Genomic DNA, 17,896 nt, shown 5'->3' with positions numbered 1-17,896 from the left:
ATTTTCTGGCAAAAACATGTCCATTGGACTAGCAATGGGCACGGTTGCTCATTTAGGAACCATTATAAAAATGGTTGTGAAATCGAGACCAGTCCCATGGCGACCAAAATTCCAGACTCAGTTGTGGATTTAAGTCGAGGGCTACTATGAACAGCACTTTTCCCATTCACTCCCTCTTTGTTGCCTGAAACCTCGTTTGCTGTTAAAAGAATCATTGATGATGGTTCCTTTAGTCATCTGAATTTTTTTTCATCTTAAAATAACTTTAAAAACAAGGTATTGGTGCAATATGTGCTAACATGCCTGGCTTCTAGGAACAAATACAAAATGTGTGAGACCACGCCTCACATTTCTCCTGGATGTTCCCATCTATAAATAGCCTGAAGGAAGTTAGGCAGATAAGCATTCACAGAATAGCCTGCTGGAAGAAGATCCTTGGCACAAAAGGATCATCCTGCTGCAGGAACCTAGCATTAAAGGTGAAACTGCAAGGGAGACTTCCATTTTTAGTTTGCTTTCATTCCATTATTGCCAAAACAAAATTTAACAAAACAGACCAGCCAACATCATTTTAAGATATTTCAGTTTGCCAGAAATTCTTTTAATGACAGAATTTTTAAAAAGACCAAAACAGCTTATTTCAACTCTCTCCTTTAAACAAATGGCCTATATTTATAGTTACAAATACTGTAAACTATGCTTTCTTGTATTGCACAACAAATTAATACAAGAATGACCTCAAAATGTTTCAAGATCTCTCAAATTCTTTTGAAAATGGGCCCGAATTTCCCACTAACTTAAAATAAATTAGAACATAATGAAACATTCAAAATCAAGTTTGAAATAAAAATGCAATGGTATCTACAATCTAAAAGACGACTATTTTGGAATTTGTCTAATGGTGTCTCTATTCTTCAAGTTGTATGCACCATTCTTCGTGGCAAAGCAGCACCCCAAAAACATTACCAATATATAGGGAAGTCTACCTTTAGCCATAAGCAATTTTGCTGTCTTATCAGAAGATGATACCCGTAAGTTATTTCAAAAGGTCCCCTTCCAAAAAGCAAAAAGGAAACAGAAAAAAAAAAAACCGAATCACAGGAAAGAAAAATCATTTATTTAATGAAAAACTAGAAGTTAATAAAAATTAGCAAATACACAGAAAATTTATACAAGAACAGCAGCAATACTATGTAGTGACTTGGGAAGAAAAAAAAAGCAAGGGAGAAAAGGAAGGAACAGGAGAAACAGCGGTCAAACCCCAAACCGCTGTGCATGGCTTGTCAGTCAAAAGAAACACAAATGAAAACACAAACAGTATCCTTTTTCAAAAGTACAATTAATCTACAAAGAAGTTTAGAATTATTTTACAGCACTTTTCATAGAATCAATTCTTAATACAAAAGGATGCCCATTTTGGGTATATATATAATATAATTTATATATATATATATACACACACACTCATTTTATTTATATATATATATATATATATATATATATATATATATATATATATATATATAAAATTTTCAGTGGTTTACTGCTGACTCATTTAAATATATTAGTGTTATTACATGCAACTGTTATCTGCACCTGAACAGTCTTCTCATTAATTTACCTTATTTACCTTCATTGATGCTGGCCTCTCCCTCACAATTGTTCACACCTAGCAGTCAGATGTTTACCACGGTTTCTGCGAAACTGAATGCAGCGGATTTGGATTGAGGTGATTATTATTATTATTATTATTTTAGACACTGGCCCTGAAAATGTCAGATTGGGGTTTCAGCACATTGAAATTGTCACATTAATACCTAAGTTGCCGTTCTCTGCAAACAGCTGTGCAATGCTGGTGTCGAAGACTAAGCAGTCACTATTCATGATGGCGGTTGCGATCCCCTCATGGATCGATCGCGGGGTAGCTTCCCAAGTCAATCGCCGCCTGTGACCGTTTAGCTCGAGGCGGTAAGCAAAATTTTCAGCTTGTTTCCGCGTGCCTATCAACTGTACGATTGCAAAGAACTGCTGGTGACCGTCATATTTCTCCTGTTTCTCCAGTACTAACATGAAGTGAAAGCCAAAGCAAGACTGCATCATAACCCAGTCGACAGCTCCGGGAAGATTAATGTCTGTAGCAAGGAAAACAATATCTTCTCCCTGTAGTGTTGTTATTGATTTATGTTGGTGCATGAGGTGTGGCATGACAGCATCCAGAGAGCCTTGCCACTTACAAGAAGCCCCAGGGCACGGACAAGAGTAAGGCCTGAATTCGCAAAGCTCTTCGTGGTCAGCTTTCTCGGTATGCGGCAAAGTTATCTCGCAGCCGGAGGAGGCATATTTACAAGGAAAAAGTACGGAGTTGGCAACTTTTTCCATAGCCAAATTCCGAATGGAACCCAACGGTCCTCGGCAGGTTGGACAACAGGTGAGCTTGGGGCGACAATTGCTACAAACGAGGTGCCCGCTTTGGCACTGGAGGATAGGTGGCAGTACATAGTCAAAACAGACGGGGCACTCGAAGAGGCTGGCCAAGTCATTGTTGGAAGCGGTGGTGCCCGTCAAGGCAGGTACCCTTTGGGACGGTGTACACTTCGAGGTACCTGTCGGAAGTGCTGTGGCAGTCTGACGACTCATTTCTGCAAGAAACAAACAAAACAAAAACCAAAGTGAGTTCCTTTTAACTAGCAACAATCATCTCAAACTTTTTTTATGGGAAAAAGATCAAATTCAACAATGGGCCAATCTATAGAGCCTTCAGTGCAACCATTTGTCACAGTGGCTTTCAGATGGTGATAAAGAGAACAATAAAGGTTATATACCTCTCTGAACAACTGATATTTAGATGTGCACGGCCTCTAAAATGTTTCATGGTAACTAGCTGCTAACTAGCTTCCATAGTGAGGTCTCAAATCTGCTCTGAAGGTGCTCTAAAAGACAGTAAGAGGTTTTGATAACAGCAACAGGTTTTACCTGAAATGGAATCACTATGGGAACACTTTCCTCATTTTTTCTCTCCAGGATTGCTATTAAATAAAACAATATTTAAAAAGAGTGCTCATTTAAATACCAACTCTAGTAAGCTGCAGTCTTGCTTTAAAAAAAGAGAGATTGAGCGTGTTCTAGCTTTCACTCTCTTTTTTTAAAGCAAGACTGCATTTCAGCCCAAGTATCTATGAAGTTTACAAACTGGTGAATTAAAGGTACAGTGAGTAACTCAAAAATTATTTTGTATGGCAAAATGTTGGTTATGATTTGCTTGATTAAACAGGATCTGTAAGTATTCCCGGAACTGGAAACATCAAGAAAATTTCCAGAGGTTCCAAACTTGTGATTGAAATCACACCCTAGATAGAACTGCAACAATATAGCCAAAACTCTTTTGCCAAAACCGTAAACAAAACCTAGCAGCTTTTGTAATCAAATTTTGCTTCTTTTCTGGCATCTTTTTTTTAATCCCAAACAGAGAAATACTCTACGGACAGGAACTGCCCATTGCTGACAATCAAGCTTAGTCAGGATTTCCCAACATCTCCAAATTAGCTGCTAAGTTAAAAATAAAAAGGTTTCCTGAGTAGCTATGTGCTGTTGAAGAAACCTACTTCCGGATACACTGAGAGCTTTTCCTCAAGACACCCTGGGTGATAATTAGCTATTCTGCCAGGCCTCTTGCAATGCAAAAACTGCCATCATCTTAGTGACAAACACCTAGGAGGTAAGCAATGGCGTTATGCCCAGGAGGAATAGCAGCACCCTCAGCCAATATTATTTCAGCACATTATACTTTGTGGGGATTTAAACAAAAGATGGAAAAGCAGCTCCTTCCTAAACACGTGGGACCAAAATATCAATATTTTGAAGGTGCCACATTCCAACAACCACAGTTTATGTTTTGTTTTTCATACTGATAGGAACATTTTCATTAAATATTTTCCCTGGCCATCTGGCTACATGTTTTGCGTTGGTGAAATGCTATTAAATACCTATATCTAAATATAGCTAACCTCAGTGGGCTGGTAACAGTCTTACTGTGCATGCCAAAAAGCATCTGCAAGCCCCAGAAAAGTACTGTATGGTGAAACCAATTAATGGGGTAGGATTCAGCAGTTAAAGTACTCAAATTAAAACAATGTCCCCATTTATTTGGCAGCAAGTTCCTCTGGGAAAAAAAAAAAAACAGGGTTAAAGCAAAGTACTGCCATATTTCAGCTGCTGTAATTAAAAAGGCAAGGGCAGCATGTAACATCTTGGGAATTTCTCCTTTTTGTTAAAAGAGAGGAAATGCCTCTTCTGCCTATGAACGCTAAATAAATTTCCTCCAGAACGGTTTATGACCAAAGAAGACATTCCTTAAATCAAATTTATTATAATGAGGGAATGGTCAAACATGTATTTGGCTACCCTGTTGTGTAAAGCACCCACACCCAAAAAGCTGGGCATTAACACACGTATAGCTACACTCAACCAGGCCACATATTTCATAATACGCAATCTGGTAAAGTGATTTAGAAATCGCATTTCCACACCCTTTAATCAGACGGCAAGTGCTTCCAACTACTTTTATCAAGTTTATCAAAGCTCAGCCCTAGTTATTTCGTATGCTAAGAAATTAATCATTTGGGTTTTACACTTGCTGTGAAACAATTCCCACACTACGTTTATAGGAGTATTATTCTATAGTCATAGAACCCATCAAGAATCTATTGATTCTTGAAAAGTGAGGAAGGGGCCCCATTCTCGTACAAATTTTCTGTATCTATATTGACAAGAACATGCTCTAGAAAAGTTTTCTAACTAGAATCTTTGCCAATTTATAATTAGATCATTTGGATGGCCTCATGGAACAATATATATAAAACTGTATTTTATATTAAACATATCAGTATAAATGTTTTACCCACTGATTTATTGAGCCTGCTTAAAATAACTCAGTAGCTTTCCATATTGCCAGTCATTTGCCAGGAGGGAAAGCCCTCATGTGACAAAATCCTTAATCCATTTGGATGAAACTGATCGCCATTGTAGTCATCTGGATGGACAGGACAAGTTTCTATGTATTCATTTAACTTCTTTCCACCACATCTAGAACTTTCTCCACTTTCATCCTTGTAATATCTTATGAAGGACTGAGTTTTCATGGCTCAGTGTGGACCTGAATCTAATCCTGAGTCATAGTCCAACACCCTAACCAGTATGTTGGCTCTTTCTTTCAATTTAAGCTAAACTGGCTTTACTAAAAACATGTTTTGCAAACTTAAATATCTGGCTTGTTTGAAATCATATTTCATTTCTAGAACTGCAAAATCTGGGCATGTTATTAAAGTACTAAATTCTTATTTGACCTATTTAAAAACTAATTTTCCAATTCCTTTAAGTATAACTGTTAGTTTCTAAGTACTGGCTTATACGCTATCGTAGGTCTCATGCTCTACTATAAAATGTTTTTAAAGCACTTCTGTGTCCAAAAATTCCAGGTATAAATTACTATCAAATAGTTATATGAAGTAATGCATGAAAAAGAATCTGAGATTCCAATTACTGTTCCTTACTCCCTTTATCTATAGGCCAGATTTAATATATCAATTGAAGTATTAGCACACACAAAATACCAGTTATTAACAGCTGGAAGTATTTCCCATTCCCCCCACCCCATCTTTAAATCTTCAAAAACAAACTATCAATATCGGATGGAAATATATGCAAAAAAGCCTGCTGGGAGTAGAGAACTGAAACTAATCTTTATCCAGCCAGTGACTCACCACTTTTAAGTGTTTTGTATACTTTCTCAAAATACAAATGACAGGGTGTGGATGAATGTGGAATCCTGCCTCATTATCATGGAGCATGTCAGATCATGCCCAACTGTAAAACAGATCTCCAATGTTACACAATATGTAGATCTATTTTTTGACCACATCAATACTTTACTTGCTACCTATACTAAAAATCACTATTTTTCAACAGTCAGCAATTATGTGAGAATACAATCTACTTGTTGAGATTCCAAAATTTTATCTTGCACAGTATTTTTAGGACTTCTGCTCTAGCAGAAAGGGGATCCTGCTCTATTTTGGTATTAGAAAAAAAATCAAGTACAATTACAATTAAAATCAAGTACAATTAGAAAACTATGAGCCAACTCTTCCCCAATATTTTTTAACCACATAAAAGATGATGATTTTTAATTGGCACAATACTTGGAAAGCCCTCAAGAATTCAAATACAAATTGCCAAATTATATGTCTTCGGATTACTGTATCAGGGCATGCCAAATTCCAAACTGATGCAATTACTTAATAATGTACTGCAAACATATTACATAGTGATTCCTCTCTCTGTCACATTTTAGACATATAGTGAATTTTGAGCTAAAACAAAATATTAGCAATTATTCCATTCCCATTTAAAGCACGTGATTTTGTGATACAGTATGTGGTTCTGCTACTTATAACAAGGACTGGTTCAACTAAATTACCATCTGCTGAAAACTTACAGGTGTTTCTCACATTTCTTTAAAACATACGAGACAAATGCCCGTGATATGCCAGGGCCACACAACGGACTTCTACAACTCTTGACTATGAGACTCCAAACAACGCCAGCTTAAAAATGTGCTACCTTTTCTTTTGTTGCTTTTATTCCCTGGCAGACATGTATCAAGGATTCCTTTCCAAGCATACAAAAAACTGAAGGCGGATTTCCCCGTCATCAGGAGTAAAACAGCTCATTGCGTTTCTCCATAGAAACAAAAACAATCCACAACAGAGGCCCCTCCTGGAAATTCCTAGGCTTGCAGACAGTCAGCGCAAACACAATACCCAGAAGGGGGCACAAATCCATGAAAGGCAGGCAGTTTCCCGAACATGGCCAGGGTGTGGAAACCCAACATTTCTTTTTCAGTAAAGTTTCCGAAGTAATCCTGAGCGTAAACCAATTGGGAAAAAGAAGAGTGCGGAGGTGGGGGGAAAGCAAAGGTGAGAGTCACGGAGTTGCAAATCCGACCAGTCTCCAGTTAGATCCACTTTGATCAGAAAAGCTTCTTAGGATGGTTCCTGCATTGTCACTTCCACCAACCCAGCCTTTTTGTAATCTTGGGAGATCTCCAGAGTCAGAGCTAGCGACGGCACAAATCCAAACGCCGCAGCAGCTCCTCCAGAATTCAGCCCAGTGCCTTCTGCAGCAAAGCCACTGGTTGCTGAAGGAACCCTGAGTCTGCTATTCTTCAGCTCCTCGTACACATCAGGGAGGGAGCCACGGAATAGAGGCGGTGCCTCACCTCGGCCTAGGGAAGAAAGAGGCAGGCTGGCCGGCCAGCCAACGGGCGTTTCAGCCTCACATGACCAGCTGGACTCTGCATGCAGTCAACTAATGCAGGCATCCATCAAAGCAGAGCCTGCTTGATGCAGGGAAAGAAAGGCTGGGAAAAAGGAGCCCTGGGCCATTCCCCAACCGCAGCCAGGCTAAGGAGCTCAAGGCAAAATGCAAACTACAGGCCTGTACTCCTCCCTCCCCTCCAAGAACCAGACTGTCTCCAACAAGCAGCTGGTGAGTTTAATTAGTGGCCCTCCTGCAAAGATGGTTTAATGTGGAACAGAAAGAGCAGCAAGGCCAGCAGACTTCCGCGAAACCAATGAGGCTCTGTAACCAGCAGCCAGGTTGTTATCTTCTCCTTCCCTATACACAGCCCCGTGCTTCCTAGAAAGGTCCAGCAGGGGACAGACTTTATCTGGGTTTGGAAGCTAAGCACCATCGGACCTGATTAATACTTGGAAGGGAGACCACCAGGAAATCCCAAGGGAGTGAAAAGTCAACAAAACAATATTCTTAAAGAGACAGAGGTAAATCTCTTGTATAGCGAGGAAACTGTATGGCTCTCTCCAGATAAGCTCAACTCCCTAAATTATAGGTAAAGGTAAAAGTTCCCCTCGCACATATGTGCTAGTTGTTCCCAACTCTAGGGGGCAGTGCTCATCTCCATTTCAAAGCCGAAGAGCCAGCGCTATCCAAAGACGTCTCCGTGGTCATGTGGCCGGCATGACTAAATGCCAAAGGCGCACAGAACGCTGTTACCTTCCCACCAAAGGTGGTCCCTATTTTTCTACTTACATTTTTAGGTGCTTTTGAACTGCTAGGTTGGCAGAACCTGGGACAAATAACGGGAGCTCACCCCGTTACGCAGCACTAGGAATTCGAACCGCTGAACTGCCAACCTTTCAATTGACAAGCTCAGCATCTTAGCCAGTGAGGCACCGCGTCCCTCACTAAATTATAATATGGACATTATTTTGGAATAAACAATCCCTTTTATGATTAGTAAGACTACTAGTTCTTTCCATGTTGCCCACAGGCTGACAGATACTGAAGAGTGCCTGCCATACCTGGCAATGCCAAGAATGCGACACAAGGTATTTTACACAGGAAAAGGAGATTTCCCGTGAAATGGCTGTTTATACTGAGGTGTATTTAAAACACACATGCAAGCCTGAAAGAGGTGAGCAATAATTTCTACTGGAGCCGTGCGGATGAAGACAAACAAGCCAAATCTCAGTAAATCAACTTAAATTCCAGGATTCCTCAATATAAAAGAGTGCATTCTGCAGTTCAACGCAGGTAGACAAAAGGAGAGGCAGGCAAAAGGTGATGCAAAAGGAGATTTGAAAGCCCTGATTAGCTCTCCAAGGATGTCTCCAAAAGTTTTTAAATGCTAATCTAACATAAAGAAATTATTAAATATATTACCGAATTATTAGTAACCATATTTAATTTTACTTCGGTCTATGTGAGAGCAAAACAAATCAGGTTTCCCTTTGGGCCCTGTCACTAACTTTTGGTATGCAGCCTTCCAAAAAAAAAAGTTTGTTCCTCTGATGCACTGAATGCCAGGAATAGCACCAGATACAACACGACTTATCTGATGACGCATGGAGCAAACAGCTGCAAATTCCTAGGGTTCCTATAGCTTTAAACCTAAAGGTATAAGCATCTGTATTGTGTATGGATTTAGGTAATTAAACAATTTTAAGTGGTTAAGTGATATAAACTAAGCCTTTAAAAATAGCTCTGTGAGACTAGGGGATGGGGTGATAGACTGAAAGTACATTTCTCTTTGGAAGGCCATTTCAGGTTGTGTAACAATTACTACTATGTGCACTCGAGGCTCCAGAAAACCACCTAACAGGAAGGTCATTGTATGGCAATGGGGTCTTAAAAATGTCACCTCTTTCAAAACTACATTCTTTTCTGTGCCAGGCCAGCTCCAAAACTGCATTCTCATTTCCTGTCTCTACCCCGTTTTGAGGAAGTCTTGTGTGATGATGGGTCATGGAGAGAACATTTTCAGGGCTTTTGAGGTTTTCCTTGAAGAAATACTCTTATGTAACGTGCCCTATAATAATACTCTGTTGGAATATTTCATGGAGGTTTCACATACGAAAATGTGACAACTACTTGTCCTTTAGTGTGTGAATGGGACACTTTTAGAAAATATCAGTGCTGTAAATTAAATTAAAAACCTGAAAAAGCATTGAAGAAAAAACAAGACAAGTCACTTTCTTATTATCAAGAAAATCAGTTTAAGTCACCAGAAATCTAGTTCAACTGAAAGGGAGACGTCACTTACAAAGATGAAGTCTGAAAAGTAATGTTTCAGAGTTTTCTTGAATCCCATCGCTCTACAAATATTGCATGCACTTTAGTACCGGTATGCAAATTTATACATACACTTGTATAAATTGAACAACAAACTTGGAATTAACAATTAGCCATTCAATGAAGATAGAGATTGCACCATACACATACATCTGTAACACAAGCCAAATAACATTTTCTTTCAACTTCTCATAGAAAAGCTGTGAGGGACTTCCAGGTTCATAAGAAATATATTTTCATACACTTCTAATGATATTTCCTGGTGGTCTGCCATCCAGTACTAACAAGACTGATGATGTTTCAACCACATTTGTTATCCAAGTAGGCTATAAATAAATGCATTTCAACACTATTGAAATCCTTCTTTAAAAAGATACTTCGGGATAGAATTGACGTGAAATACATACAAACTATAACAGAACTAATCTAGCAGGCTACAGAATGTAAGAGCTAGATCACAATAAAACTTATCGCATAATAGGTACTGTATGGACTCAGGTTGAAGAACTAGTAACAATTTCTTAAGTCCAAATTGCTTGTGGTCAGCATCCACCCCAATTTTAGGGCACTTTTCCTCAACCTGATGCTTTATGTCCAATAGTAGGGTGTCAAACTTAATACCTAAGTGCCCGCCTCTATTGGGTTTTTTTGGGTGGTGATGGTGGTGGAGCAGTTTGTATTTCATAGGATAGTAATTAACTACAAAAAGAGTCATGTACACTCAATTTTGCTTCAGTGTAGCATAATCTCCCTGGAATCTTGGAAAGCTCTGTGAGTTTGAAATGAACTTTCCATGATGTTCATTATCTTCTTACAGACTATAATCAGGAGCCTGAAAGTGATTTGTATTTGGTTTGCAGTTTAGATACGCGTATTTCTGAAGATCCTATGTGCATTAATGTCAAAGCAAATTCAATACAGGTCTCAATGAGGAATGGGTTTGTCTTCAAATTCCATACTTAGAACTTGGCTTTTTTCTTTCAGTAAGTTATTATTTGTATCTAAAAAAGAAATGAGCTACCTTTGTGAGATCAATCTGTGGTGCACTTGATCAGGATTTTTAAATTTAAACATGAAAAATTAACCCCAGTGCAATATGTATCCAGTAGCTTTTTTTAAAAGTCTGATCCTGAAAAATTGCAGTATTCCTGCAGTATCCTTCATCTGTCAAAATAGTTTGGCTCCATTAGGGCATCACTACTCTCACTTTTACAAGCATCGATATAAATGTTTTAATGTAGACTGACAAAACAGATGAAAATGAGAAAATAAGAACACAATAAACTCAGACAGGTGATTACCATTACCATTTAACACCACTCCATAAATCCGCTCCAAAAGGAACATTTTCATATGATTCAAATATTACTACAAGTTACAAACATAAAACAAAAAGATGTATTGAATCTTTCAAAGCATAAGCACAAGTTTTGAATTGAACAAGAGTTACTTTGCTCATCAGTAGTTAAAATAGAAAATGTGCCCATACATTCCATTGATTCCACAATAGTGAAGGATGCTGCTAACTTTAAAAGAGATGGCCAAGATCCAAATTATTCAAGTATCTTGCACAGCCCAAGGGATAGCTGGACTTCTATTTTACACACGCAAGCCCCCTGTCCCTCTCTTTGACATTTAAAAATCTGTTTTTGGAGGGGAAGAAATGGAAAGTTTTCTAGATTTCACCACCTTCAGTTTCAGTACCTGTGGCACTTGCCAAATCTTTTCCAATGCAATGTTAGCCCTGAATTGTGCCTTCTCTACAAAGATAAATAAGGTACACTTGTGCATTTACATCAAAAAACATACAGCAACATGTATCATAGATACGCATGGCATCGTGCAAGAACGGAGAAGTGAACTAAGGTGGAAAGAGAGAAAGCAGATCTCTGGTAAGACAATTAGGGATGAGGACAGCTTGCAAAGATCCACCCAAAGCTTATAACCAGAGCTAGTCCCAGGTACACTTACCTGGGAGAAAACTCTATTCAACCCAATGGGATTTACTTCCAAATAATCAGTCTACCCAGCCAAACCGAGTTTCTGAACCTCACTCTACCAAAGCAAAAGTACCCAGTGGGATTTACCTTGAAGCCAAAATGCAGAACTGCCATCCAGCAAATGGCAGCTGTTTTTTTTTTTATGGCCCCAGAAAAAGAGAAGCAATGAAGCTTCCCATGGCCCTTTTCTTCTCTCTCTCTCTCTCTCTCTTTCTCTCTCTTCATACATCGTCCAGAGAGGAAACCCCTGAACTGAAGATGCAGGAATGCAGGAATACTTTTCTAAAGTCAGGAATGAGAGGAGGAAAGTTTATCAATCCCCACCCTCCCCATTCCTGATTTCATTTCCTTAGGATAAGGATGAAAGCCTCTCCAAGAAAAGAAAAAGAAAAGAAAAAGAAAAGAAAGTCCTTCTCAGCTAAAATACTAAAAGAAAGGGAGAGAAGAGAAATGAGAAAGATAACGGATGGATAGGTAGGTAGATAGAGATATAGAAGATAGAAGTTTGATAACAGAATAGAATAGAATAGAATAGAATAGAATAGAATAGAATAGAATAGAATAGAATAGAATAGAATAGAATAGAATAGAATAGAATAGAATTCTTTATTGTCCAAGTGTGATTGGACACACAAGGAATTTGTTTTGGTGCATATGCTCTCAGTGTAAATAAAAGAAAATATATGTTCATCAAGAATCATAGATAGGTACAGATAGAAGTTAGATGATAGGTAGGTAGGTAAGCAGGCAGGCAGGCAGGCAGGCAGAGACATATAGAAGTTAGGATAGATAGGTAGGTAGGTAGGTAGGTAGGTAGGTAGGTAGGTAGGTAGGCAGGCAGACAGAGACATAGAAGTTTGATGATAGGTAGGTAGGTAGACAGACAGAGACAGAAATTAGATGAATAGATAGGCAGGCAGGCAGAGACCTATAGGAGTTAGGATAGGTAGGTAGGTAGGTAGGTAGGTAGGTAGGAAGACAGAGATATAGAAGTTTGATGATAGGTAGGTAGGTAGACAGACAGAGACAGAAATTAGATGAATAGATAGGCAGGCAGGCAGAGACCTATAGGAGTTAGGATAGATAGGTAGGTAGGTAGGTAGGTAGGTAGGTAGGTAGGCAGGCAGACAGAGACATAGAAGTTTGATGATAGGTAGGTAGGTAGACAGACAGAGACAGAAATTAGATGAATAGATAGGCAGGCAGGCAGGCAGAGACATATAGGAGTTAGGATAGATAGGTAGGTAGGTAGGTAGGCAGACAGGGACCTATAGAAGTTTGATGATAGGTAGGTAGGCAGACAGATAGAAATTAGATGAATAGATAGGCAGGCAGGCAGGCAGAGACAAATAGAAGTTAGATGATGGATGGATGGATGGATGGAGATAGTAACAAGAGTTTGGAGGGTCCCTGGAGGTCTTCTAGTCCAACCCCTTCTCTTCTGGAGATCAGACAGACAGAAGGGTGCCCATATGCCCACACAAGTCACACTTGGGCTTCCTTCCCCTCCTCCGCCTCACAAGAAAGACCGGCCTGATTGCAAAGCCATTCAAAAACCAAGTTAACCTATAAAACGGGTGGTTGGTGTGTGTATGTGTGGAGGGGGAGGGGAGCAAAGGCTGGACTAGAAGACCTCTAAGGTCCCTTGAAGCTCTATTCCGATGGATTGACTGACTGACTGACTCCCGGGGCCCTCCCCCACCCCTCCGCAGGCCGCGCGCGCGAGAGAGAGAGCCAGCCCGTGTCTCGGCCTCGCCAGCCTCGCCTCAGCCGCCTTCTTCCCCGCCCCACCCCCGTCACCGGACCGGCTCCTTTTGTTCGGCGGCCTGGTCCTCCCTCCTCCTCCTCCTCCTCACGCCCGGTCCGGGCTCCCCTGAGGTAAAGGCCCCTCCGCCGAGAGAGAGAAAGAAAGAGGCCCGGCTGGCGTTGTTTTTCCCCTCAGAAGAGGCCCGCGCGCGCCGCTAGGCCACGGCGTGAGGGGAACGCCGCAATCGAAGCTAGGCCAAGCCAGGCCAGGTTAGGCCCGGCCCGGTCGGGTCTAGAAGAAGCCGGCGCGGCGGCCTGGCTTCCTTCCTTCCTCACCTGTGGGCGCTGGGGCTGGGCTTGGGCTGAGCCGCGGCCTGGCTCCCACCCGGAGAGTCCGCGAGGATCGAGCGGGCGTCGTTGAGGGCGACGAGCAGGAGGAGGAGAAAAGGAGGCGCGGGAGGGAGGCAGCAAACACACAAACAAAAAAAGGGAGGGAGGGAGCGAGAAGGGGAGGCGGGCCGGCCGGCCGGCGGGCGCTGCGTGGCTCCTCAAGCGAGGGCGAACGAGACTCGTGCGCGCGGGCGCGGCGAACCAACGAACGAACCGGCCGAGGGAGATGGTGAAAAAGGAAAAGACGAAAAAACAAACAGACAAACAAAAAGGCGACCGACCGAACGAGGCGATCTCTTTTTTTTTTTTCCTCTCTCTCTCTCTCTCTCTCTCTCTCTCTCCCCGGAGCGCTGCCGAGGCGGGAGGGGGCGCGCGAGGGAAAGCTCTCCGGCGGCTGCGCGCGCACCCGCCTCGCGGGCACTTGCTCTTCCCGAGGCTGCTGTCCCCGCCGCTTTCTCTCACACGCTCCCTCCCCCCCCCGCCTTCCACCTCCTTTCACCTGGCGCGCAGGCGCACTCGGGCCCGGCTGAGCTGGAAGGAGGGAGGTGACTTGGCTAGGTCGGAGTTTGCCCTTGCGAAGTAAACTTTGGTTTATTGGTCCGGCAATGGTGGCTTAGTCTGCCAAGCTAGCAGGAGGATGCCCAGATCAAGGGGGAGTGGGGGGGGGAGGGATGGAGAAATAAAAGGTAGGTATATATATATATTTTATAATTATTTGTGCAAATATATATATATATATATATATATATATATATATATATATATATATATATATATATATATATATATATATATATATATATATATACACACACACACATATATATATATATATATATACACACACATATATATATATACACACACACACATACATACATACACACACACACACACACGAAGCATCCGTCCTATACAAAATAAAGTCTTATTTCTGTTTATAGTATTGTAAAACTTCATGTGCATATTAATTGCTAAATTTTCTGAGCAGTCTTAGCATTTTCAATATTAAATAGCATTAAAAATTATATTTACTGCTGTTTGGCAGCCACTTCAATTTCTTTTTGAGGGGGCCTGGGAAAGCAGATTGATAATAAGAATTCTTTATTGGCCAAGTGTGATTGGACACACAAGGAGTTTGTCTTCGGTGCATAAACTCTCAGTGTACATTAAAAAATACATTCATACTTGCTTTTTTGCAATTAGAGGGAAGGAAGAATCGGAGTATTACAACATATGGGGGCAATTATATCAGTGGATAGAGATTGAATATAGACAATGTAAAAATAAGAAACACGGGGAAAATATGTTGTAATACATTAAATTTAAATGTAAGAAGAAAGATAAATAGGTACTAAAAAGTATTGATTATGATGACGCAAAAAAATTTGTACCCAGATGTTACACTGATTGATTATTGATGAACTGTTTGTTTAAAAATAAAAAAAAACTATATATATGAATCATAAGATACAACACAGTGATTGTCATGGGATACTAAATAAGCAATTCAAATCATCATAGTAGGAAACAAATAAAATAATATAAACCGTAAAGATACAAGCAACAAGGTTATAGTCATAAGTAGAAGGAGATAGGTAATAGGAAGGATGAGAAGAAGAATAGTAATACAGTCTTAGCAAATATTTACTAAGTAAATACTTAGTAAATATGACATTTGGGATGTACAAATAAACTGTCAATGGGAAGTACAAATAAACAAGCCACTAATCTATAATCCTTGGCCCTGGTTTTTCTAGTCCCCATTCCTTTCTCGCCTTCATCATCATCATCATCATCATCATCACAGTAACAGAGTTGGAAGGGACCTTGGAAGTCATTTAATCCAACCCCTTGCTCACGCAGGGGACTGTACTAGGGATTCGAACCGTCGAACTGCCAACCTTTCTGATCAACAAGCTCAGTGTCTTAGCCACTGAGCCACCTACTCTTTTAACCTCATAATAATCCTAGTTTAGAGATCCTAATTTTAGAACATAGAACAACAGGGTTGGAAGGGAGCTTTGAAGGTCGTCTACAGGCAGTCCTCAACTTACAACAGTTCATTTCGTGACCGTTCAAAGTTACAACAGCACTGGAAAAGGGGATTTATGACCATTTTTCACACTTACGACCGTTGCAGCATCCCAGTAGTCATGTGATGAAAACTTAGATGCTTGGCAACTGGCATGTATTCATGTATTTATTTTATATTCGGCCGCTTGAGAACTGATTCACATTTATGACAGGTTGCAGTGTCCCGGGGTCACGTGATCCAGGGGTGAAATGCTCCTGGTTCGGACCGGATCGCCCGATCCGGTAGCGACGGCGGCAGGTGGTTCAGAGAACCGGTAGCAAAAATCCCTGCGGCCCCCCCCCCACTTGCACGATCATCAGAGGCTTTTTTTTTTGTTTACTTTTAAAAGCATTTTTTCTACAACCTCTTCCGCCGAAAAAATGCTTTTAAAAGTAAAAAAAAAAAGCTTCTGATGATCACGCAGCTCAGCTGGGATCCTCAGAGGCTTTTCAAAGGTTTTTTTTCTGCAACCTCTTCAGCCAAAGAGGTTGCAGAAAAAAATGCTTTTGAAAGCCTCTCTGATGATCCCAGCTGAGTTGCCTGACGTCAGAGAGGCTTTTCAAAGCATTTTTTTGCAATCTCTTCAGCCGAAGAGATGGTAGAAAAAATGCTTTGGAAAGTTTTTTTTTTTTTAAAAAAGTTGGCCACACCCACCCAGTCACATTAACCCCCTCCACCAAGCCACGCCCACAGAACCGGTAGTAACACATTTTACATTTCACCCCTGACGTGACCCCGTTTTGTGTCCTGACAAGCAAAGTCAATGGGGAAGCCAGATTCACTGAACAATCGTGTGACTAACTTAACAAGTGCACTTAACTGTGGCAAGAAAAGTCGTAAAATGGGGCAAGGCTCATTTAACAAATTTCTCACTTAGCAACATAAACATTGGGCTACAATTGTGGTCATAAGTCGAGGACTATAGTCCAACACCCATCAATTTCCATATTAGGAACTCCAGCAAAGGAGAACTTGGCATTTCCAGAAGCAAACTCTTGCGTCGTTGGAACAATTCTTAATTTCTCCAGGTTTTTGTTGTTGTTTTTTAATTTGAAATCTGCCAGCTACAAAAAAAAAATAACCAGAGTTATAAAAGAGCAGCTTCTATTGTCTTTGGATTGAACACAGCAGTTTGAAGTTTCAATGAGGTTGTAGTTTAAAATATCTAGGCTACAAGATTACTTAAAGCAAAGATAAATACCACATCCCTTTTTTGCAGGGTAGCCTTTTGAGTGTTTGAAGAATATCGTTGCCTTCCTCTTAATCTTCTCCACTTCAAACTGATCCAGTTCCTTCTCCGAATATGTTTTAGCAGGTAAGGGTTCAGGATAAACTTTATTGCTTGTAATCCCCTCTGTCAATAGTGCTGAATATCTTTTTACCTGGCACTGAATTAATGAGACTCACAGTATTTCTGCTGCCTGTTCCTTATTCTGAAGGACCACAGATGCTAGGGGCTTGAGGTGGGCTAATAGAACAGAATAGAATAACATGGTTGGAAGGGACCTTGGAGGTCTTCTAGTCCAACCCCCTGCCCAGGCAGGAAACCCTACACCACTTCAGACAAAAGGTTATCCAATATCTTCTTAAAGACTTCCAGTGTCGGAGCATTCACTGGTATCCTTTACGCTGGTCCATAACGCAATACAAGCGTAGCGAAACCAAGTAGACCGAGGGACACTGTTAATGCTGGATGGATCTAACCCAATAACTCACAGGAGACAATGGAATCTCTTCATCAATTCTTTATTCTAGGCCTGGAGTCCTCCTAGGTCCAATTCAGGGTAAAGGTCACTGACCTCTGTCTTGTCTTTGCAGGCACACATCTGGAACTGCTGGATGCCCACGTGTAGGACCCTTTTATACACCAGGGGAGGAGTCTGAGGTAAGTGGGTATGATGGGATATGGGGAGGTGCCAGCCCCTGCCTGAGAGAATTAGACATTTACCCTGACAGACACAGCCAGTAGGTATAGTTGCTAACTCAGCACCGGCAGAATTTGCAAAATTGGAATGAGGCCCTGCAGTGCCCCAAA

The 17,896-nt window shown here is 40.8% G+C and overlaps 1 protein-coding gene and 1 long non-coding RNA gene across 5 annotated transcripts; one reads left to right on the top strand and one right to left on the bottom strand.

Annotated features, from left to right (window-relative positions):
• Nucleotides 1–1,630: 1,630 nt before the first annotated feature.
• Nucleotides 1,631–14,179, bottom strand: SIAH1 (siah E3 ubiquitin protein ligase 1). Of its 4 annotated transcripts, none has more exons than XM_034426458.3 (2): nt 13,731–14,179; nt 1,631–2,639 (listed from the first exon to the last, which is right to left on the bottom strand). In XM_034426458.3, the coding sequence occupies exon 2, from the start codon at nt 2,635–2,637 to the stop codon at nt 1,789–1,791; it is 849 nt and encodes a 282-aa protein (XP_034282349.1). In that variant the 5' UTR covers nt 2,638–2,639; nt 13,731–14,179; the 3' UTR covers nt 1,631–1,788. The 4 variants fall into 4 exon arrangements, with proteins under 4 accessions (XP_034282349.1, XP_034282350.1, XP_034282348.1 ...); XM_034426459.3 differs by having other exon boundaries at nt 1,641–2,639; nt 14,066–14,165; XM_034426457.3 differs by lacking the exon at nt 13,731–14,179 and adding an exon at nt 6,619–7,192 and having other exon boundaries at nt 1,641–2,639.
• On the top strand, nt 13,456–17,785 carry LOC148112268 (uncharacterized). The gene is made up of 3 exons (XR_015729646.1): nt 13,456–13,526; nt 17,081–17,176; nt 17,680–17,785. It is a non-coding gene; the product is annotated as an uncharacterized LOC148112268 (long non-coding RNA).
• The last annotated feature ends 111 nt before the right edge of the window (nt 17,786–17,896 follow it).

This window comes from Pantherophis guttatus, chromosome 11 (assembly GCF_059756535.1).
Source record: "Pantherophis guttatus breed Tessera chromosome 11, ASM5975653v1, whole genome shotgun sequence".
NCBI classification, from domain to species: domain Eukaryota; kingdom Metazoa; phylum Chordata; class Lepidosauria; order Squamata; family Colubridae; genus Pantherophis; species Pantherophis guttatus.
This window is presented reverse-complemented; position numbering and strand designations above follow the sequence as displayed.